Raw genomic sequence first — 23,427 nt, 5'->3', positions numbered from 1 at the left:
TTCCTCAGAAACAAACTTCTAGCTTCTTCAAAAACTACTTTTCAGCAAATCCGTTTATTTAGACTTTTAGCTTCTAAGTTTCTGACAGAAACAGACTAAAACAATCGGTGAAAACCCACGCTCTATTCTCTTTGAGATAGCTCATGGCCTAGCCATTTGGGCTCATCGCTTTGCCAAGCGATCCGATCGTCAACTTACGACGAAGTGGCACGACCATGTTGTGGCGTGCTTGTAAAACTCGGTGTCACGAGTGTTTTATCGAAGTAAAATCAGGTGGCGAAACTAACCCCGCCCCCTCTGATTGCCTAAAAAACATGTATAATGGAAACGTCTCATTTTTATTTAGACAAACATACAGCATCATTGCAACGCGAGTGTCGACATTGCATGTGGTGCTCAAGGTGAAAAAAGATTACGTGACAACGTAACATGAGCTACACCACCGAAAAGACCAAAGAAAGTTGTTCTCCATTAAGTTCTCGAGAAGCCATATCTGCTCTCACGGCCACACCTTATCTCAACCAAAACTCCGGAAAGTTTGGCCAGTATTCCTCCGGTAACCAGTCTGGGTACGGTATTTTGTACATTTCGGTGAAAACTTGCTAGGAAGGGAGCTGGGGGTACAGTGTACACATCCGTGCTGGGTAATATGAATTCTCCATCCGTAACAACGGTACAACAATTGAACTAACTACTGCTTCAAAGAACTGATTGCTCAGATCAGACTTTGTACACGTCAATATTTCTTTCTGCCCTTCCGTGTGGTGAGGTTTGCCAGCCAAGCACAGGACACAACAATCAATTAATACCTCAAGATTGATAAATACAATCAATTAATCGCAATTAATCGCCATGGGCATGGCCCCTGCCGAATGGGCACAGCAAAAACAATGACAGCACCGGCAATACAGCAACACGGCGGGATTCTTTTCTATTCAAGTCCGCAGCTCCATCTTTTGTGTTCAAGTATAATAGTATGTACAGATTTCCTGAAACAAAGCAAAAATATGTCAATCATGAATCATCTGCCATCTGCCACTACCTGGGGGGGCCACCTGCCCACCCGCCACATACATACCTTGCAATGCTGGGTGACAGCAGAAGAACTCGGAGATGCACCAGACTCCTGGTAAATACCGCCCCATCACCCCTACACATCAATGTATAATTGGGAAATAGCTAATCTTTTTGTCCAAGTGAAATGGAAGCTCTTCAACTTCCCTTTTCATCACTCAAGCCCCCTTTCAATGACTGCAAGATATAAGTAGAACACTAAAAAACAACCATAGAAAGGATGGTGTTGATGTCGAGCTAAAAGAAATAAGCGAAAGAAAGAAAACCACTTGATGTATGTGTTCAATAAGATTGTATAAGAATTTACCTTGTACAAGTACTTCCTCCTCAGCTTGATAGCCAAGCGTACGCATCGTTTTACATTGATTTTCAGCATATTATCATTGAACATCTAAAAAAATCCATTGCGAAGAAAATAACTATAACTAACCATTCCGTAGACACAAGGGTTTAAACGACATGAAAGAAAGTAGTTACTGAACTTGCCTTGATCGCGTCATCTATTGAGCGAGTCCCTCGAATTATCTTGTGGCGATTGATAATCAAGATTGCTGCTACACAGAATATATGTAGTTCGTCATCTCCACTCCTTGCTAACACATTGGCACTCAGATGCCGCATCTGCTGATGCCTTGCCCATATAGTAGCACCTGACAAACCACAGAGATGATTTCTTGCACTGGATTTCGCTCCAGGGTGGCAACCTCCACAGATTTCACCATTTCTACGATGGAACTTCCTGATTTCAGATTTTCTTCTTGTGCAACTGTTCACCTGATGCACTTCTTTAACCTCACATGATAAATCATTCCTCAGATGTACTAGCAACGGTTCTAGACAGTTTGCTTCTAAATGCCTGATTGCATCTTCATCAAAATCAGCAGCCCACATCATCTGAAGGCAAGAAAAACACTGAATCAACAGAACAAGATTATAGTGTAAAGAGCACGTAAAATAAAATAATCGCTTGCCGTCCTGAACTGATGTAAAGGGCACTTCAGTGTAGTTATGTGCATTAACTAATACCATGTTTAAGCTCTTAGCATTACGCAGTGCAAGTATGTCAAGGGCGTCAAACCCTCGGGTAGCTGGCCCTCGACTACGTAACTCGTAGTCTCGGTCCGTCGTCTTCTCCGGCAAGGTTAACCCAAACCGCAGGCTTAGTTGAAGAAGAGAGAGAGAGAGACTAGATTGATATTGTATTTGCTTAATCTTCCAAAACCAACGTGCGGTTACAATATATATGAGGCCAAAGGCCTGAACCATCCGAACTCTAAGACTCCTAGGATTAAGGGACTTAAATAGAAAGCTAATAATAGAAGGCTACTTCTAATTTCCTTCCTAGCCACATACGGTGGCAGAGTCCTGGTCGGTCGCATGCACGCCCAGAGCAGACTCCGTGCGTTGCGCGTCGCGGCGGACGTCTCTGGCCCTGCGGCGCCTAGAATACTGACGCCCGACCATGACATCTCTCCCCCCGTCGAGAAGCAGCTCGTCCTCGAGCTGAAACTCTGGGTATTTGGCACGAAATGGCTCGACGTCTTCCCACGTAGCCGACGCTGCAGACTCACCCTGCCACTGAATCAGGACCTGCTGGACTCCTCTCGCCAGTCGTAAACGCACAGCGCGCTCAGGCACGGGGGCAATGGCGCCATGCTGGAGAACCGGCAGTGGCGGTGGAGCGTCCGGCGTTGGCCCTTGGAACTTCTTCAACTGACTCACATGGAATACATCGTGGATGCGGGCGCGAGGCGGTAAGGCGAGACGGACAGCAACGTCGTTGATGAGCTCGGTGACGCGGTACGGCCCGAAGAAACGTGGCTTGAGCTTGCCGGAGACAGCCTGTGGTAGTGACGAAGCTGCACGTTGGCGAAGCCGCAGAAGTGCCCAATCGCCCACACTGTATGCGACGAGACGATGCACCTTATCATAGTGGAGCTTCTGCGTAGCCTGTGCTTGTTCAAGCCGGTGGCGGACATCAGCAAGAAATTCCTCGCGTTCCTCCATGCTTTTAGCGACCGCGGCCACCCTTGTCTCGCCGTCCTCATAGGACCTGATGGATGGTGGATCCCGGCCATACACTATGCGGAACGGCGTGTCCCGCAGCGAAGTCTGATAGGCCGTGTTGAAGATGAACTCGGCCCAGGGTAGCCAGCGGAGCCACTGTCGCGGTCTATCGCCCGTTATGCACCTCAAGTACATGATGATGACGCGATTAGCCGCCTCCGATTGACCGTCCGACTGTGGGTGGAAAGCCGAAGACATGTGGAGCTTGGTGCCCATGAGGCGCATCAACTCCCTCCAGAAGGTCGACGTGAAGACAGGGTCCCGATCCGAGACCATGGACTGAGGCACACCGTGCAGCCGTACAACCTCGGAGAAGAATGCCTGGGCGACGGATTCGGCGGAGTACGGATGCGCCAGAGGAATGAAGTGCGCGTACTTGCTGAACCTGTCCACCACTGTGAGAATCACCGACTTTCCCCGAACCTTGGGCAGGGCCTCGACGAAGTCTAGAGCGATATCAGTCCAAACCCCTTGCGGCACTGGGAGGGAAAGCAGAAGGCCAGCCGGATGGAGATGCTCCGACTTGTACCGCTGGCAAATGACGCACGCCCGAACGAAGTCCTGCACAAGTTTCTTCATGTTGGGAAAATGAAAGTCGCGCCGCAGCCGATGCAGCGTGCGTTGGACCCCTTCGTGGCCCTCCTCATGAATTGCCGCCATGAGCTCCTGGATCAAAGGAGAAGCCGCGGGAACGTAGAGACGGCCGCCAAACTGAATGAGGCCATCGACCACCGACCAGGGGTCCCTGCGTTCGCCCTTACTGATGTCATCACGGAGGGCCACCATGGCTGGGTCAGAGAGTTGATCTTGCCGAAGTCGATCAATGAAGTCGAAACGTGGCGCAGACAGGGCCAGGAGCGCCCCCTCCTCTGTGTCCCTTCTGGACAACGCATCGGCCACAGCATTCGTCGCGCCTGGCTTGTATTCCACGGCGAAATCGAAGCCCAGCAACTTGCCCACCCAATGATGTTGTGGGATGGTAGCCAAACGCTGGTCGAGTAGATACTTCAAGCTATAGTGGTCCGTCTTGACGATGAACCGCCGACCCCACAAATAGGGCCTCCAATGGCGGACTGCGTGCACCAAGCCAATGAGTTCTCTTTCATATGCAGCCAGGGCGCGATGGCGGGGGGCAATGGGCCTGCTGAAGAACGCTATCGGGTGCCCCTCCTGAATGAGAACCGCCCCAAAGCCGTGGGACGATGCATCACACTCCACAACGAAGGTCTTTGTGAAATCCGGCATGGCCAATATGGGCGCCGAGGTGACCGCCGTCTTGAGTGCGTCGAAAGCTGCTGTCGCCACAGCTCCCCAAGAGAAACCATCCTTCTTGAGAAGGGCAGTTAGCGGTGCTGCCACCGAACCGTAGTTATGGACGAACTTGCGGTAGTAGCCGGCCAACCCGAGGAAGCCACGCACCGCTCGTGCCGAACGAGGCACCGGCCAGTCATGGATGGCCTGCACCTTGGCCGGATCCATGGCTACGCCAGCCTCTGAGATGATGTGGCCGAGGTAGGAGACCGTCGTGACGCCGAACGCGCACTTGGAGCGCTTGACGAATAGGGTGTGGCGGCGCAGCTCGCTGAGGACGACACGCAGGTGACGAAGGTGATCCGCCCAGGACTCGCTGTAGAGCAGTATGTCGTCAAAGAAAACGAGTACAAAGCGACGAAGAAAAGGACGGAGTACATCGTTCATGAGCGCCTGGAACGTCGCCGGAGCGTTGCAGAGCCCAAATGGCATAACCAAAAACTCGTAGAGGCCGTCGTGTGTGCGGAACGCCGTTTTGTGAACATCTTCCGGCCTCATGCGCACCTGATGATATCCAGATCGCAGGTCCAGCTTGGAGAAAAATTTTGCGCCATGGAGTTCATCCAGCAACTCGTCGACGACCGGAATGGGAAAAGCATCCTTCACCGTGAGTGCATTCAGCGCCCTGTAGTCGACACAGAACCTCCATGACCCGTCCTGTTTCTTGACGAGGAGGACGGGGGACGAGAACGCCGAGTCGCTGCGACGTACAATCCCTTGCGCGATCATAGCGGCACACTGCCGCTCCAACTCGTCCTTGTGGGCCGCCGGGTACCTATATGGTCGCACCGCCACTGGGGCCGCATCGGGCTTGAGGACGATGTGGTGGTCTCGAGAACGCGCCGGCGGCAGGCCTTGGGGCTCAGCGAAGACGTCGGCGAAGGAAGCCAGGAGCCCGTCCAAGAGGGAGGCGTCGGTCGAGGTGGCATGGAGGTGCGGCCCGGTCGGGGGAGGAACGCCATGCCAGCAGATGGAGCGCCCCTCCCTTTGGAACGCCATCGTCCCGGCCGCCAGGTCCCAGACGATCGGACCTAAAGTCGCCATCCAGTTGGTGCCAAGGACGACCTTGTAGCCTGCAAGTGGCATCACGAAGAGGTCGACGCAGGACTCCATGCCATCGAGGAAAAGTGGAGCGCGTCGAATCACACCGGGACAGGCGACACGCTCGCCATTGGCGACTGTCGCTGTGAGCCTGGGGCGCGGCTCAATCGGCAGCCCAGTACGCCTCGCAGCAGCCTCCCCGATGAAGCTATGAGTGGAACCCGTGTCGATGAGCGCGACGAAGGACGCGGCCGCCAAGAGCACGCGGAGCTGGATGGTGGTGCCGACGGGAACCCCAGCCACTGCGTGCAGAGAGAATACCGGAGCCTCGGTGTCCGGGGCGTCTTCAGCCTCGGCATCCGCAGAGGAGGCCATGTCGAAGCCGTTGACGAAGAAAATTCGTTTACAGAACCGGTTGTGACCCCTGGTGTACTTTTCATTGCAGTTGAAACAGAGCCCCAGCCGTCGGCGTTCCTCCTGCTCTTGCACGGACAGGCGTTTCACCTGCAGCCGACCGTCCGCCACCACAACTGCCTTGTCGGGGTTAGCCAGCGGCGGAGCCGGAAGGGCCAGACGCGGTGGCGGGGCCGGTAGGAGACCACGAGTTGCGGTCTTGGCCGGCACCGATGCAGGCTGCGTGTATGGCTCCTGGAGCTCCAGCTGGCGGGCCAGACTTATAGCCGCCCCCAGAGTTTGCGGGTTGAGGACCTGCACTTGAAGGCTGAGCGGCGGAAGGAGCCCCCCCGTGAACAGCTGCACGCGCTGGCGATCGTCCAGGGATCCTGCTCGGGGAAGAAGTGCCTGGAAGCGGTCCGCGTACTCCGTGACAGTCCCCGTGCGGCGGCAATCAGCAAGCTCGAAAAGGGGAGCCGCACGTAGAGGAGGGCCATAGCGCAGATTGAGCAGCTCGGTGAAGCGGCGCCAGGACGGAGTACCTTCATCCGTTTGAACCTGCATGTACCACAACTGCGCTCCATCCTCCAAATTATATGAGGCCATCCAGACCTTCTCTTCCTCCAAGATTCGCTGCTGGTGGAAATAGGATTCACAGCGATTGATGAATATGAGGGGATCACTCTTGCCATCATACCGAGGAAAATCCAGCTTCTGAAACTTGGGCGGCCGGTCATTGTGATGTTCACCCGTGCCGGGCGCGGAGGCCGAAGAGGACGATTTGTTGGCGGTGAGCGCGGCGATGACTTTGGCGTTGGCATCGATCGAAGCTTGCATCGTCTTCATGGCGTTGGTGAGGGCTTCGACGGAGGCCTTGAGATCGCCGTTGTCACCCATGTCGGCTGGACAAGATGCTACGGACGACAACGCGGAACTGGGCGACGCAGCAACGTGTGGTGGCGATGCAGCAGCGCGCGGTGGTGGCAAGACAGAGCGGTGCGACGAGGATCGTCTGGAAGCTGATACCAAGTTGTCAAGGGCGTCAAACCCTCGGGTAGCTGGCCCTCGACTACGTAACTCGTAGTCTCGGTCCGTCGTCTTCTCCGGCAAGGTTAACCCAAACCGCAGGCTTAGTTGAAGAAGAGAGAGAGAGAGAGACTAGATTGATATTGTATTTGCTTAATCTTCCAAAACCAACGTGCGGTTACAATATATATGAGGCCAAAGGCCTGAACCATCCGAACTCTAAGACTCCTAGGATTAAGGGACTTAAATAGAAAGCTAATAATAGAAGGCTACTTCTAATTTCCTTCCTAGCCACATACGGTGGCAGAGTCCTGGTCGGTCGCATGCACGCCCAGAGCAGACTCCGTGCGTTGCGCGTCGCGGCGGACGTCTCTGGCCCTGCGGCGCCTAGAATACTGACGCCCGACCATGACAAAGTAATTTATTTTAACCATGCTGTCACAAAGATTAACTATCTTTATTATGAACTATTTTGGCCTGATTTCATATCCAAATTAAAGATTCACTATATTTTACCTATATCCCTGTTTCAAAGAATTATCATATTAATTTCATGCAAGAACTAGTCAACTACGAATGGTCCAAAATAAGACAGGTATGCTGGAGCGTCAGACCTCCCACATGATCAACGATTCCTCAAAGGATAGCTCTCGACGAAAAAGCACTAGCAGCATCCGAAAAGCAAAATGAAGGCTTTCAGCACCAATTGCCGATAAATGTTCAAACAATTCTACATCTGTCAATTCCATGATCTTCCACAATGCTTGCAACTGCTTCATAACTCCTGTTGGTCCCTCCATCTGGAAATTTTCACGCTGAGGTGCAGCACAATGTACATTAACCATCAAGTAACGTAAAAGACCAAACTAAAGGGCACCGCTAAAATTTATGATAGATGCAAATTACCATCCTTCTCAGTAGCATCTCAAAGCACCAAAAGGCATCCGCATCCTCCTCATATATAACAACAAAAGGTGACAGCAGATCACTCATACCTATAGTCAACTTATCCAATTTAGAATTTTAGATACATCAAGTAAATAATTCTAGCAAATAAAGCTTCATCAAAATATGCAAACCTTGACAGTATCCAGTGGAGGGATCAACCCATGCATAAACTGCAAGTATATCCGACATTCTGGCCATATTCTTTGATTCTCCATAGAAATCAAGGTGACTATCTGTTCTCACCACATCAACCACTGCATCAAGTGTTTTTTTTTAAAGTATTGGTATCTGGAATACAATCAGAAGAGACCACCGGAATTATGCGAACGACGAGAAAATAAGCATACCAATTCGATGCAGTGTCCAAAGCCATTCAGAGACTCTATCTTTGTCGGCAATCAGACTGTTGGATTTGGTTCCATCAACTAAATCTGCTTCTGGTGCATCAGATATCCTCAATGAGTCTATAATTTCCCTACTATAGCCACTATCATCTAACCATCTATCCTGCTTGTATGCATCCGAGTGAAAAACGGCTGAGTCACTGTTGCTCACTCGAAACAGATCATTGGATAATGAGTTTGACTCTATAATGAGATCTATGTTATTATTGATTTGGAAGCTGTGCATGCGTTCATCACAGGGCCTTAACCTATCTTCAGGTACTGAGAAACTACAATGGCTTTCCTCAACTCCATTGCTATCCCCACCACCATTTGAGAGCAAGTTTGTACCAGGTAGGGAAGGAAAATCAGTGAAGGTCTCACTGTCATACCTTGGTTCACCAAGGCCACTGTAATCTCCGGAATGTCTTGAGCAATTATTCACCACTGTGGAAGGCACCATAAAACTGGACTCATAATCAGGGCTACCGTTATGTACGTTGAAAACAACTGGTTGAGCTGAATTACTGCAGTTTTTCCATTTTTCAGACTGGTGTGTGCCACCAGACCCATAATTCAAATTGGAATTTTCTGCTAAACTGCAAGGTGCATGTTGTGAAGCTTGCTGACTTGTGTGGACTTCTTCTCCACTGTCAGTTTCTTTGGGAAAAGTCCTGACATCCATCAGCTTCGATCCAACAGTGTAGGCCAGCTCACCTGTACCAATGCTTGCGTGCATGCTTTGGCATTGTCTAATTAAATAATGATATTTCTCCCTACTTAGAAAGAAATAGAGCATAAGGTTAGATCCCCTCCAAGTTTCCAATAATTAAACTACAAAAGGAAAATATTACAGTCTCTAAGGTTCACAAATTTTATTCAAATACTGATCACGCTACTTGCAAATGCAAGTAAATCACAAGGGGCGAAAATAAAACTGAAAAACTCCAGCCTCAAAAATATTAGAAAATAGCAAAACTGCAAATGAAATAGACTACAGAAAATAAATTCAGTTATTAAAGAAGTTACATCAAATGAATCATAGAACCTCAGGACAAGAACAATACCTAATCTACAGTTTTCAGAAAACATTGACAACACCAGTATTTCCCCTAGCGAGTGCATAGAAGGTAGTATAATGAAGAAAGGATAAATATGTGCAACAAAGACATGCTACCTCGGAAATACATTCAAAGATCCAGGCTGGTACACCAGGCAAGCATGGTGACACATTTTCAATATTGTTTTCTATGTCCTACACATCAGTATAATTATAAGAGAAACTCTAGTTTGGGACTAAAATTTTAATGTCATATGCAGGATAATGGTAAAACTGGAAAGGGTAGGAAAATTTAGCTGTAGTAGTTTGTCTACTAATACAAAATAACCAAACTGATGCCTACCACAGCATTCTTTTTTGAAAATAGCATGTAAACCTCTTAGCCACTTAGGTTTGTAAAATAAAAAGAATCCCTGTACAAAAGACAGAAAAAAAGAAGATCAAACCTTCGAGCAGCTCTTAGTTTTCCCCTATATTCCGAGGTGCTATTTAAGGCATAGCAGCCAAGAAGAAATTCCCAAAGTTCTGCTCGAATAGAGGGATCCACGCCCTGTACATCAATAATGGAGGTAGAAGTTGTTAGAGATAGATCACCACTGTGATGCACTTTATTATCCACAGTTGCGCAGACATTCATTTGGTGATGAGAAAAATTGGGTATATGGAAGCTGATACTGAATCATTAAGCACCTTTCTACAACTAAACAAACATGAAACGGAAGTTCCTGAAACATTAAATACATAGTGAACTCACCCCTACGACAATGAATTTAAGAGCTTTACCGAAACTTATGACCTTTCCATCACGGTCAAAACATGTGTGCCATTTTTCTGGTTTGAGCATTTTGCTTCCCTGTATGATTGCAGATAAAGTAACAAATTAGTAAGTAGTGCAGGAAAATATTTCAATACAAAGTATAGTTAATAGTCATATACGAAGTATTGTTGTTTTATTATATTTGCTAACTTGTCAGGTTGCAATTTACTTGAATGGTTAACAATTACAGTGTGACATCAGTCTTTCTGATGCCAAATTAGTAACAGTGTTCAGGATGCGCCCTCCTTGAAAAATGTTATCGTAATCATATTAAGATAAGCGTCAAAGTTCAAAGAATGACGGGAGTGCATCTGTGTTTCCTAACAGCCTCTGTTTGGGGCAACCGATGAATGAGAAAACGCTTAAAGCACCCAAACAGCTGTAAGCATTAAGGAAATTGTTTTAGCCTGCTGTGGAGCTTATGCGACACTGAACCTTGTCTGTGGCTAGTGGCCCTATATGATGTGCAAAGGCTAAAATAAAAGAGGCAAATTGTTTTTCGTTTATAATGGTACAGGATAAACATTAAATATAGATGACATACATCAATGCAACAAAAGAAGGCTTTAAGCTCAAGTACACATCTAAACCACGTATATCAATCACCACATAGTAAAAGCAAGCTATCACTGTACATCATGTGATTAGTTTAGTTAAGGAAATGCAACAGATAAATTCCTTGCCAATAATGGCCAACACATAAGTGACGGCGCGGCAATGGTCAGGCCAATGTCACGGATAAGGGAGCGATAAATACATTGGCATTGGCACTAGTATCTATCATGCAATCCATATGAAGTTGTGCATAACAGCAGGAGTGATTAAGAACTAAGAAGCAAAGCGACCTTAACTGGAGAGGGGTTGAGGCAGGGGTCCCCAATGTCACGGACGAGGGAGCCAACGCCGCGCTGGAGGTTCGCCATGGCGCCGCCGGCGCCGCACATCCATTTGATGTAATCCGCGGCGGCGCCATCAGCGGCGGGCTTGATGGGAGGCATGGGGGTTCACTTGGACCCCGAAATCTTTTGGGAAATAAACTGCGCCCGCACCTCGGCTAGATCGCTCTTGCGCGCTGAAGAAGAAGAAGAAGAAAAAGAAACGAATCGAACCCAACCATGGATTCGATTGGATTGAATTGCAGTATGGCACCACGCAACGCAGAATTCCACAACCTGGCCGTAGAGGAAGAAAGTAAGATCTGGATTAGATTGCGAGCAAAACCAACTCCCAGAACAATCCGTTCAAGCAACTGTAGGGTAGTTACCGACAAGACAAGGAAGGGATCGTGCCAGGTGACTCCACGCCAGTCCAGAGGGCGGCACCACACGAGGCCTCGGCCTCGGCCTCGGCCTCTCTCTACGAGACAAGACTTCAGCAGTAAGAGGGGTTGTCTGTAGTGACCCGTCGCCGGCGACGGCGGTGAGGTCGCCGTCGTTGAGGCGGAACCAATTTGCGGCGGCGGTAGACTAGAGAGAAGGATAGGAAAGGAAACCCTCGCAAACCGAGTCGAGTGGAGTCTCCTCAAATTTGCAGATTGCCGGTTCTGCCCCTCGATCCACGGCTGGAGAACAAAGAAATGTAGGGAGGGTGTAGGGGGTTTCTCGTCCTGAATAGAATCTCCGGTTCGTACGGTTCGCGGTTTTCTATGATCCACTGGCAGTTTTACCTGGTCCGAATTCATGGATGTTTGGAAGTTTTTTTAGTGTAGAACATATTCCATTACATACCGCTGGTTACAAAATCTAAAAAATCATCCAGCTATAGATAAGGATGTTTGCAAATTTGCCGGTGGCCAAAACCCATTTTAAAACTACTTTTGATATTTTCTATGGTACCTATTTGATTCGTAATCAGTGAGTTGCACATTTTTTTCACTAACCCGTTGGTTATACATCTGTGCTACATTTTGCAATGCTTATGGCAACTAAATTGACAAGTTTTCATTCAAATCCTCAGGTATATTTCACAATGCAGGTGTCCAACTTTCATTTGGTAAGCCAACATTGTCACATTGGAATGTACTCTTTCTTTTGAACTTGAACATGTCTCTCCCAAATTATATGAAGCAATATCATCCAAAGACCCAACCATAAGGTATAAGATGCATTAGTTACAAATAAATGTCGTTTTGGGTTGTATGCAATCAATCATTCTAAACTTTAATTACAAATTACTTTTTATATATTGAGTTTGTATACTTGAAAATGATATAAATAAATTTATCTCAAAAAGTATTTTCACAATAATACATTTTACTATATTTTATAAATATATTATAATAAAAATAGTAGTTAAAGTTATGTCTTAAACAATATGTTAATATCTAAAACACCACTTATTTGTGACTATTTAAGATAAATATCTAAAGCGAGTATAGTATAGCCACGGCGCAGCATTGAACGAATGGTTAAGCCTGGAAATGGAATTGCTGATACCAGTAGTCGGAATTGTTTTTCCCCATACCATGCCCATGCATGTGCAGAACAAAATTCCATGAGCTATTAAATTTATATACGATAAAAGTAACAGAACTCCAAGCACCGTGAGTATCCAGAATGAACACACTTCCAAGCTCACGAAAGGGGACTTCAGATGTGTTGCATCTCAGCTTTCTAGGATGCCCATGAAATGGCCATTATCCGTCAGTTTCTCGAAATGGCTGCAGGTGAAAATAAATAATACTGGCAGGAGGAAAATCATCAATAACTAATTTCTGCATCCGTTACATCATCCAACAGAAGACAAAGCACTTCAGCGTCGGTGTCAATATCACATGGAAGAAAGATAGTGCAAAATGGATATGCATGCATGATTGCACAATAGTTAAATGGCAGCGCCCACATAGTTGTTGCCTTTGACATCTGGAACACGCTTTATCGTGCTTGCCGTATGCTGATCTTGAGATGCATAATGCTGTGATACATCATGCTGCTCCAGCCATTTGCCACTTGTTTAACTTTGAGATGCATAATACTGTTATGCACAAAAATCTCAATATAAAATACGAGTTGATTCTCACATCACATCTTCCTCTGCTCTACTTTCATATAATAAAAAACCCTAAATTTGAATAATTTACCCACTTTCACCATTCAATCTCATCTTCCAGCCTTCCTGTCTTATTACCAGCTACAGATATAAGATCTGTTTTACTAATAAAAATAAAAATAAATTAGAAGAAAAATTAGCGAATAATCTTCTTCTACTTTTTCGGATATAAGACCAACAGAGTGTTTCTGACAAAGGGGGAGAAAGCCGAGGACCTCATCGGATAGTCCAGTGATCTGCACTGGATAACACCAGAATATTTCATGCGTAGAAGAATGCAAGTTTAGAAGACTGAACATCAACCCACCGGATGGTCCGGTGCTTATTTTGTGCACACCAGATTATACCACTGGAACATTTTTTTAGGTGACTGTAAGTGTTTAAGAATGAAGAACAACCCACTGGAAGATCCGGTGCTGTAAAGATCAATGCACCAAAGCATTTCTTGTAGAAAAGAAGTTGTACAATCTCCTCCTTTTTGTTCAAGATAACTCACCGAAATGTCCGGTGATGGATTTAAAGACACAACAGAGTGTCCGGTGTTCACAGAGGTATTGAGTGAAGTTCTAATGGCTAGTTTCTGAGGTTGTACTCAACAGATGATCTGGTGTTAGTACTACCGTTCTCACGGGATCATCCTATATTAATAGTTTTTCTAAACCGTTGGGAAAATGGCTAGTTAGCGGGTTTGGGGCTATAAATACCCCGCCACTCAGTCATTTGAAGGTGTGGCATGCTGCTGAAGTTTAGAGAAATCTCATATACACTTGAGAAGACATCCAAGCCATCAAAGTACTTAAAGTGATCATCCAAGGCGATTAAACACATGATTAGAGAGTGTTTAGTGCTTATAGGCCTAGAGTGAGTTGTAGCTAGGTGCTGCAGCTTGAAGAAATGATCAAAAAGTGATCCTAAATTGTACCGAGATGTGCATTGGCACCTTAGAGTCTTAGTAACTCACCGATATTTTAGGCCTTGGTGGCTCAAGCTTGTTGACTCTCCGTCTTGGTATGGAGCGACGACAAGATATGTGTACGGGGATGTGGAGATTCTTACCTTGGTGACTCAAGCTCCGAAATGATCACGACAACAAGTGACCGGAAGAGAGACTAGTGATGAGATTTTGCTTTGGTGGTTTGGTGGCTCATCCAACTTGAGACCTTATTTTAGTAGCTTGGTGGCTCAAGAGTCATGATCGGATACCGACCGGTAGCATATTCTTGGTAGAGCTCCAACGTTGACTATGGGTAGCATTCATACCATCGACACCACGGGATAAAAATTCATTATGTCGAGTTTGTCTCTCTACTTTATTTACCTTTTCATATTTACATACTTACAATTTACCTTGCTAAAGTAGATTGCAATCCTATTGAGCAGTAGAGTAGACATACTAGATAAACCTAAAGTATATTTAGATAGAAATTAAGATAGATTTATCTTGTGAATTTTTTAGAGCCAATTTAGTTTAAATTTCTAAGTGCTTTAATTCACCCCCTCTTAAAACGTTACCGTTCCTCACATGCTCATGTAGCGCCCTCTTGCTCCGGTAATGGCGGTCGTGGGCTGTGGAGGACGTAGAAGGAGAAAACTGTAGGAACGAGAATGTCGACTGGGAGTGAATATGCGCCTCAACAAATTTCTTTCGAAATAGATGGCATTTTCCTATTTTTCACCCAACGCATCTCAAAACGCTCAAGTAGAAGCAAAAGAATTAGAGAGACAAAACAAGAAGACTAGTTCCATGGCAAATGACTCCATAGATGGAATATGAACCATAGGTTCTATTCAAGATCATATGTGTCTTTATGCACAAAAACTCGCAACTTTCAAAGAAACTAGAGAAGATGGACACCAGACAAGGTTATCCTCCAAGATGATAGTCTAGTGGCAAGTGAACTCAAGACCCGCTCAAATACATGAGTATGTGAGTGTTTAAGCCACTAGCATCAAGAAAAACAACCCTAGAAAGGTGAAAAACTGCAGCTCAAAGAAAAGATCTGGGCAAGGAACCTCTCCAAGTTGATGATCTAGATGCAAGGATACTCAAGACCCATGAGCATATACTCGTATGTGAGTTTTTATGCCTCTAGCAACCAGAAGAATGATCTCACAATGTGCTAACATTTTAGCCCAAAAACCAAAACGAAAATAAAAAACGAAAACCGAAAAACTTGCAAACTTACATGGAACCAATAGAGGGAAACTAGAAGAAGGGGAATTCAAGCATATGCAAAAACATAAACTTAATTATTCAAAGAGATCAACCCTATTTTAGGCAGATTACAAAGATTTATTTCTAAAACTCTCACCTATTACATAGGCTAAGCATTCATCTTTATCTCCTCTAAACCCCTAACTCTAAAGCTCTCAAATGGGTGGCACAAGGGGGCTTAATTGGCTGGTTCAAAGCTCTCTCTAGCTCTACCCCTCTATTTATAGGACTAGAAAACTTGATCCTTAAGTTTCCTAGCTTTTCTCCAAAATATCCATCTCTTATAGTGCACTCCTACCTACCACCGAGGGTATTTTGGTCAATTTTCTTCTTCATTCATCGGACGGCCGCGGCGCCTTCACGACTTAGCTTCGCCTCGATGCAAGCTTTGTGATGGTGACACATACTCCTCCAGTCCTCTCACGGTTTTGAGATCAAACCGTGAAACCGCCTGCACGCTTCTTGAAGCATGACTCACCGCCTTGCTTACACCTTAAGCAAGCGCTTCAATGTCGACGTGTGTACTCCGTCATGCGATCCTGACTACCGGCAAGTCTCTCCCGCTCCCGATCCCTCGGGCCACCTTATCACTTGCACCCGCATCCCCTTCACTTGACTTTGTCAACACACCGTCTTCATCTGCCTTCAATGCTTTGTTTGACCTCCACGTGTTCAGCTAGGATCACCATTGACTCCGCCCGGCCTTCTTGATCATTTGGCACCAAGCACTTCGCTTGGCCCCGATCATCCCGCCGTCAACCGCCAAGTTGCATCCATTACCTGCACACCATGAGACAAGCAAACACATATGTTCAACTCCAATTCCAATTAATCCATAATCATTATGCTCAAATGAAATCTCAAATCAATTCAAATCACATCAAAGCTCATGCAAAACTAAAGATCATCAAACCAAATAAATGACAATATCAATCACTCATCACAAGAAAACTAAGACACATTTCAACTTGGTTTATCAGAAACAATAGTAGCTGCACGAGCAACAACTGTGTTAGCATTGCTGTGCATCGGGGACGACAACCTCGATGAGCCCCCACGAGCTAGTTGGAGATCACACATTGGCTAAGAGAGAAGAGAAGCGAGCTAAGTCAGAGGATAGAGTTAATATTTCCCGTGAGATTTCACATTAATAAGTATCAAAAAATAAAAAATATTAAGCGGTGGTGGAAAAAAGACTTAAAATCGCAAATGAGAGTGTTTTTTAGACTTAGGTAGCATTTTGACACAACAGCTAAGTAAGCATCATGTAAGAAGTTATTATCTGATAGAGTGGCAAAAATATAATTAATCCGAGAGTGGAATTACACCCCCACCGGCTTCCATTTTGTTTGGGGGTCGAGCCCCTGGAGTAGCGCATCATTCCACTTGGGATAGATAAAGGAGATTTAATTATCTGTCAGTCAAATTCGTTGGAGAATTTGCCAAAATAAAAGGGATTCCACTCCAAATTCCGTTATTCAATTCCGAATACTGTTCCAAACTCAGACAGAGTATCGTATATTTTTTAACGTGGAGAAATAGTTAGTGTCCTTGATACAGAGCTTTACTTTTTATTTTGCAAATAATGTCACCTTTTTGCTGGTTGCCCAACCGCTTCATCATATTTGATTTGGTTTTGCTTCATCCAACCCCTTTCATTTTCTACTTTGAGGGTGCCTTTCTGGGTTTCTTTCAGCTTTCGTCTTCATATATGCTTAGCCTGTTTGGCTCTATTGTTTTGTTTTTCCCTTTGTTGTTGATGGATGGTTGCAATACAGGTTCGTTGTATTTGGACAGGATGCTTGTACAAGTACAACACCCTTTTGTCTCTCTTGTTCTCCAAATATCCCACTTGCAAATGGAGTGGAACTAAATAATAACCAGGGTAAACACGCCGCTATGCTGTGGCAGAAATTGTATGGAGATCGATAGCAGGAAAAGGAGGGCAGATCATTGGTAAGTCATGATCTGTGCGTGCAATCATAAATAGATTTATTCAACTGTCCTTAAATAAGATTTCATGGATGATATCTCTCGGTGACCATAGACCTTCAATAAAGTCTGGGCCAATTGAGAGCTATACTTTCTTTTTGAATATGACCATCATTTTAGACACTTTTAGGGTCTCCTTTTTATAATCACTTTTAGGGTCGGTTTGGAGCAAGAAATGTATAAAATAGAATTGCAGTAAATGTCAAAGAAATTCTACAGGAACATAAAATTTCTACTATATAAATACCAGTTGATTCTCGCATCACCTATTCTCTCTACTCTTCTTCTACATATTAAAAACTCCTAAAATTCAAATAATTCACCTACTTTTACTATTTAACGTAAATAAATGGTTCAGAAGTGACGATTGCCACTCCGCAGGAAAATTACAGCGATTTGAAGAGGCAAAAGGAATTTCCCATGAACTTGATGTTATACTCTGTCGATTATTCTGTATTCTTAAGTAGATATTTTCTTGACCAAATATGTAACAAGATATTCCGTATGAATTTCAAAAGAGAGTGCAAATTTGATATTTAGTCCTAATAATTTTTGCCAAAATGAGTGCAAATTTGCAGAGATCTGATTGTAGTTCACACGATGATACAGCAATTAGCTTAAAGTCACGAATCTTTCTTTGACATGTTTTAAATGGTGAGAGTTGAGGTAAACCCAAACATTCTCATGGCCTTGAAAAAGAGACTATGAAACCTCACACGCTAAAGCTCTGTTTGGATCACAAAAAAGATTCGTAAAAATTAGTCCATCCAAATACCACGGAAATCCTAAGGAATTTCTATCGGCTCCCTGCGATTATCGCCAACAAATTGGCCGTTTGCCCGAAGGCGGCCTTGTTCTGAATCAAACATTGGCTTCCACAAATTTATTCTTGATTTCCCGCATCTCTAAGCAATTCGACATTCAGGTAGATAAATGCAACGAAATGATACACTCATACATTGATTGGGCGATGGATCGATTCAGTTCAGCTGCCGATTTCACTCGGATTCATCGTCGGCGACGCGGACGAGCTGCTTGCCGACGTTGCGGCCGTGGAAGAGGCCGATGAGCGCCTTGGGCGCGCTCTCGAGCCCGTGCGCGACGTCCTCGACGTAGGCGAGCGTGCCGTCCCTGATGTAGGGGAGCACCCACGCCTCGTACTGCGGGTACAGGTGCTTGTGGTCGGGCTCGATGAACCCCTGCAGCCGGAGCCGCTTGCTGATGACGGCGGCGAGGTTGCGCACGGCGTCGCGCTCCCCGTCCGCCAGGTTGTACTGCGAGATGAGCCCGCACACGGCGATCCGGCCGTGGACGCGCATGTTGAGCAGCACGGCGTCGAGCATGGCGCCGCCGACGTTCTCGAAGTAGATGTCGATCCCCTCCGGGAAGCACCGGCGCAGCGCGGCGGCGAGGTCGGGCTCCTCCTTGTAGTTGAAGGCGTCGTCGAAGCCGAACTTGTTCTTGAGGAGCTCCACCTTCTCCTTGGACCCGGCGCTGCCGACGACGTAGCACCCGGCAATCTTCGCGAACTGGCCCACCAGCTGCCCGACCGCGCCGGAGGCCGCGGAGACGAAGACGGTCTCTCCCTTCTTCGGCTCGCAGATCTCGTGGAACCCCACGTACGCGGTGAGCCCCGTCATGCCGAGGATGCCGGTGTAGTACGAGAGCGGGACCGGCCGCTGGCCCTCGCCGGCGGGGTCGCCGTGGTGGGTGATCTTGACGAGGAATTTGGTGGCCGGCGGCGTGACGAGGCTGTAGTCCTCCCAGCCGGTGAGGCCCCAGACGAGGTCCCCGGCCGCGAGGCCCGGGTGCGTGGAGTCGAGCACCCGGGCGACGCCGTAGCCGGTGATGACGGAGCCCGGGACGAAGGCGGCAGTGTAGGACTCCCGCAGCGGGCGCGACATCTTGGGCCGCATGTAGGGGTCGCAGGAGAGGTAGAGGTTCTTGACCAGCACAGACCCCGCCGGCTCGTCGCCCTTCAGGCGGAGGGGCACCTCCCCGCCGGGGAGCAGTTCCATGTGCTCCTCGCGCGGGTACCCCTCCACGTACTCCTTGAGGATCACGCGCCGGTTCGTCGCCGTCGTCGCCATTGGATCGGAGCCTGCTCTCTCTGCTTGGTCTGCTATGGAGCAGAGCAGAGTAGGACTGGCACTGCACTTATAAATAAATGAATTGGTTCCGCGTGATCCTCATTGCTTTTTTCGCATGGAGGAGACTGCCTCTCCGCGGTGGGTGGGGTCAGGTGGTCCACTTGGCACTAACGCGTCAATGATAGTATCAATCAGTCACGTGCCGACTCTCTTCGTCTCTGCTTCCATCTCACTGACATTTTAAAAGGAAAAAAAGGGCGCCCCATGCTTATCTTGTTTTAGATAATAAAGTGTGAGGTTATTAACATAATTACTAGCGTGCTGTCTGTGTATAAAATAGGGATTTTCTGTTCTGAGTTCAACATTGTTCAATACCAATTAGCAGGAGATTTTTTTTATCAAACTCTCAATATATGACCAGTCTGTATCTTTATAAATAGTATCTTTATCATATAAGGTTGATCACGAGACAGATACTCATCAAATCAGTCTATTCTTATTAAATGTATTCTATTCAAGTATTTTCTTTCGCTAGACGCTCCTCCTAGCGGATAGGTCGTGGCTGACACAATGGTGTCATGCCCCGTCCCGTAGCATTAAACGTTACAGGACGAGTTCGTAAGCGTGTTAGATTGCTCACAGGTGCGCGCGCGTGACCGGTGACAGGACAGGGCGGACCGGCTGACCGGGGTGCGTATGCGCGGAGGTGTCCAGCGGATGGGATGTGCTCGGCAGCTTCATTATAATCAAAAGGGGCACGTGCGCCACCCATTTTAAAGGAACATAGGGGTGGAAAGGTTGGCTAAGGTATGCGTCAATGGAAAATGGTCTACTTGTAAGTTCTCTTTTTCTCTAGTATATAAAGAGAGGAAGACCTGGTTTGTAGTGGGGAAAAGACTAGGGATAAGAAAAAACTCATTTGTAACTAGTTCACAAATACTGATAATAAAATATACAGGATGTAAGTTTGTTATCCTTAGGGAGATCTAAACTTGGATAATCCATGTGTTCTTGAGTTCATCACAAACGCATGCACACCGCAAGTGTCATTCACGTGTCTGTCGATCGGTATACCCCGAAATCATTGTCAGGGATTAACCTTCGACAATTGGCACGCTAGGTAGGGGCGTGTTTCTGCATTTCAGTACGCGATGGAAATTAGATTGGGCTACCCATGGCCGAATCCACGGCAACCGCTGAGTTTCGTCATGGGGTACGACCCAGATGAACCTGCTGTGCCCCATGTATGCGACACCGAATCAGAGTCCGGAGGCTCCAAGGCTCAACGGAAAGTTTGCATGATAGTTTATGCAATAGGAGGCAGTAGAGGCTCCCGTGTTCCGGGTGCTGGCAATGATTCCCAGGCCACATGTCCACAGGGGAACCAGTCTAGCACCGAACACAGGGACGCTCTGACACAGCCCCAACCACCACAGCATCACCCGAAAGAACTACCGTAGAGGACACGATCTTTGGCAACACCATCACTAGGGCTGTTACACTGCGCGAATGCTGAGGGCTCCTCTCCCGCGATGTGACGCCAAACTGCAACGGCAAGCACCACGCCCGTCAGTAGGACTGGTGATGGTCGCGATCTCCAAGAACCACGGCAGGCCTCACGGCCGAAAAGCTCCCGTCATCCCTCAATAACGGGGAGCGCTCGGAGACCCCCGCCGCATCGGGACAGCCAACCTTAAGACCTACGTGACTCCCTACACCAGCGCGACCTCTACAACGTGATCCGGAGTCATTAACTAGGCAAAATCCCAAAACAGGTAAAAAGGTACCTGAAACTAATCGGGTGTGTGGCCTTTTGGGTAGGATCATCTTAAGGACAGAAAAAGGATCTTTCGCTCTTCAAGTTCCTACTAGAAAGAACGATCATTTCCAATAGATACCAGGAACTAGGGCAATCTTCCAGGATATCAATAGGTGACCATTTTTCTCCTCCTGTAATGACCACTCCTCAACCAGATAAGGAGTCATTGCCCTATATGCAGCTACCCCCACAGGTTGCGGGAGCGGTACTGGCAGTCTTGTTCGCGAGCCTAGGGCTTAATCACTGTTCACAAATAAAAAAATGAGGTTGAGATGTGAGATTGAGGCGAGATGTGGGTGGTGTTAAGGGCATCTTTTGCCCAGGAGGAGTCCTCTGGCTAGTTCGGGAGAGGAGCCCGGATGCCATAGACCGCTTTGCATCGTTTAAGGTCGTCCGTCGGTGCAGTTGGCTGTAGCACTTTCTGTACTCACCACATGCTAATCTAATGGTAAGGTAAGCCGATTATCATATGCCGTGCCGACACTTGCTTTGCGGCTCTATGACGCGTAAGAAAAAAAGAAAAGAAGAAGCAAGGTATCGGGGAGCCGGAGTATGGCCGGAACTTGCTTGCGGTAACCCCGGTGCCATAGGGGCATTGCAAGTGGTGGTTCTAGGTATGAGAAAGGTTGACACGGGTACCCTATTGTGTATACTTTCGCGAGTAGCACAAGCCGAATGGTCCTCGAGTCGTGTGGGTAAAGTTGCACCCCTGCAGGGTGTAAAAACATTTCAAAATACCGCGCTCTCGATCATGAGCACGCTTTTATTTATTTGTATCGGTTGTAGAGTTTATGAATGTGGAATAAGGATATGGTATGATGGAAATGGTCGGTGGATATTGTTGATGATACTATGGTTCCTATACATACATGCTCAAGTTGTGTATTGCAGGGTACACTAGTATGTCGATTTAAGTATAGATGCTCACACGTAGGTGTCCAGGTTGCTTACCGCATATATTTTACATATCCATGTGGCCTTACTCTTGCTAATAGCTAAATGCATGATCCTTGGATTTGGGCTATTTATATGTGCCCTATATCGAGTACCGTTGTACTCACGCTGCTCTTTTAGGTTCTGCTGGTGAGGTGAGGCAGTGTTTGTCTACTTTGTGCCCGCCGATTCAGGTGGTGGGCAAGAGTAGTGCATTCTACTCTGGTGAGGTGTAGCTTTTGGGGTGGAGCCTAAGGGCATATGACTCCACTCTCATTTTGTTGTTGTTAAGGTTTAATCTTCTACTGCATAGTTTCTCTTTTATTGCAAACTGTTGTAAATGATCATGCTTAAGAATTTGTAATATAATCTTTAATTACTCACTCTTTCTTAAGCTATGTTGTGATGTACATGTTGGAAAGATATGTGTTCCGATCTTGGGCATAAAACACATGCCGAGATGATATTCTGGTTAATCATTGAGATTGTGATTATGAATAATGATCATTTTGATGATTAATTAAAATATTGTTTGAACGGTTCCTGACATGTAGACCCTACATGTGGCCCCACCATCCATCTCTCCCTCTCTATAGGTAGCAGCCCACCCGCTCTCTCTCTCCCTCCCTCAGCTGACTCTCTCCCTCACCCGTGCACCAACCGGCCAAGGAGCAAGAGCTCTCCCTCCCTCTCAAGCTCCCTCTCTCCTTCTTCCCCAAAATTCCACCTTAAGATAAGGAATAGAGGTATGCATGTGTTGTCATAGTGTTCTCCACCTCTCTAGTTTCCCATCCATCAAAGAATCACTCACATGCACGAAGATTTGAAGGATTTGCAAAGCAATTTCGTCACACTGGTTTTTTCTGAAATTTCAGCTGTTCATCTTTTCTCCAAGCCTTGTTCCCTCTGTTTCCTCCATCTCCCAACAGTCACCCACCTCCGCAAGCACCATGGGTAAGTCTCTTAGGCTTCCTCTGGCGTGAATGTGTGATTTGGTTAGTCGATTTCGAGTTTGAGCAGAGTTCTTGAGTTCTTAAGCTTTAGAGCAATTTAGGGATTTAAATTATTTTGAGCTAGGGAATCAAGTTGCTAGGTTGATGAGTGAATTCTAGACTCTATAAACTCTCTTAAACATGTCCCCCTTTGGTTTGAGAGGCTGGGAAATTAAATCGGCCGAGATTTCCTCCTTGAAGCAACCTCTCTGGACAAC

At 46.7% G+C, this 23,427-nt stretch overlaps 2 protein-coding genes across 6 annotated transcripts; both read right to left on the bottom strand.

Annotated features, from left to right (window-relative positions):
- Positions 1-448: 448 nt before the first annotated feature.
- LOC133894620 (GTPase-activating protein GYP1-like) lies at positions 449-11,669 on the bottom strand. Of its 5 annotated transcripts, none has more exons than XM_062334875.1 (12): positions 11,385-11,669; positions 10,966-11,292; positions 10,058-10,156; positions 9,750-9,853; positions 8,208-9,019; positions 7,992-8,114; positions 7,819-7,907; positions 7,527-7,727; positions 1,561-1,968; positions 1,382-1,465; positions 1,079-1,272; positions 449-989 (listed from the first exon to the last, which is right to left on the bottom strand). In XM_062334875.1, the coding sequence occupies exons 2-11, from the start codon at positions 11,116-11,118 to the stop codon at positions 1,213-1,215; spliced, it is 2,133 nt and encodes a 710-aa protein (XP_062190859.1). In that variant the 5' UTR covers positions 11,119-11,292; positions 11,385-11,669; the 3' UTR covers positions 449-989; positions 1,079-1,212. The 5 variants fall into 5 exon arrangements, with proteins under 5 accessions (XP_062190859.1, XP_062190861.1, XP_062190860.1 ...); XM_062334877.1 differs by having other exon boundaries at positions 10,972-11,292; XM_062334876.1 differs by having other exon boundaries at positions 11,389-11,669.
- Positions 11,670-18,065: 6,396 nt separating this feature from the next.
- LOC133894604 (2-alkenal reductase (NADP(+)-dependent)-like) lies at positions 18,066-19,535 on the bottom strand. The gene has a single exon (XM_062334874.1). It carries the CDS (start codon positions 19,463-19,465, stop codon positions 18,374-18,376), a length of 1,092 nt encoding a protein of 363 aa, XP_062190858.1. The 5' UTR covers positions 19,466-19,535; the 3' UTR covers positions 18,066-18,373.
- Between the last annotated feature and the right edge of the window lie 3,892 nt (positions 19,536-23,427).

Source organism: Phragmites australis, chromosome 2 (assembly GCF_958298935.1).
Source record: "Phragmites australis chromosome 2, lpPhrAust1.1, whole genome shotgun sequence".
Lineage (NCBI taxonomy): Eukaryota > Viridiplantae > Streptophyta > Magnoliopsida > Poales > Poaceae > Phragmites > Phragmites australis.
Note: the sequence above shows the minus strand (reverse complement) of the source record. Positions and strands in the feature narration are given on the sequence as shown.

Bases quoted from the DNA above. Each gene is read 5' to 3' on its own strand.
- LOC133894620 (XM_062334875.1), bottom strand. From the start codon at position 11,118: ATGCCTCCCATCAAGCCCGCCGCTGATGGCGCCGCCGCGGATTACATC. The intron at 9,854-10,057 runs GTGAGTTCACTA...ATTGATGTACAG, and splicing joins TTAAATTCATTGTCGTAGGG to GGCGTGGATCCCTCTATTCG. The intron at 1,273-1,381 runs GTAAATTCTTAT...GTTGTTTTTTAG, and splicing joins GGAGGAAGTACTTGTACAAG to TGTTCTACTTATATCTTGCA.
- LOC133894604 (XM_062334874.1), bottom strand. From the start codon at position 19,465: ATGGCGACGACGGCGACGAACCGGCGCGTGATCCTCAAGGAGTACGTG.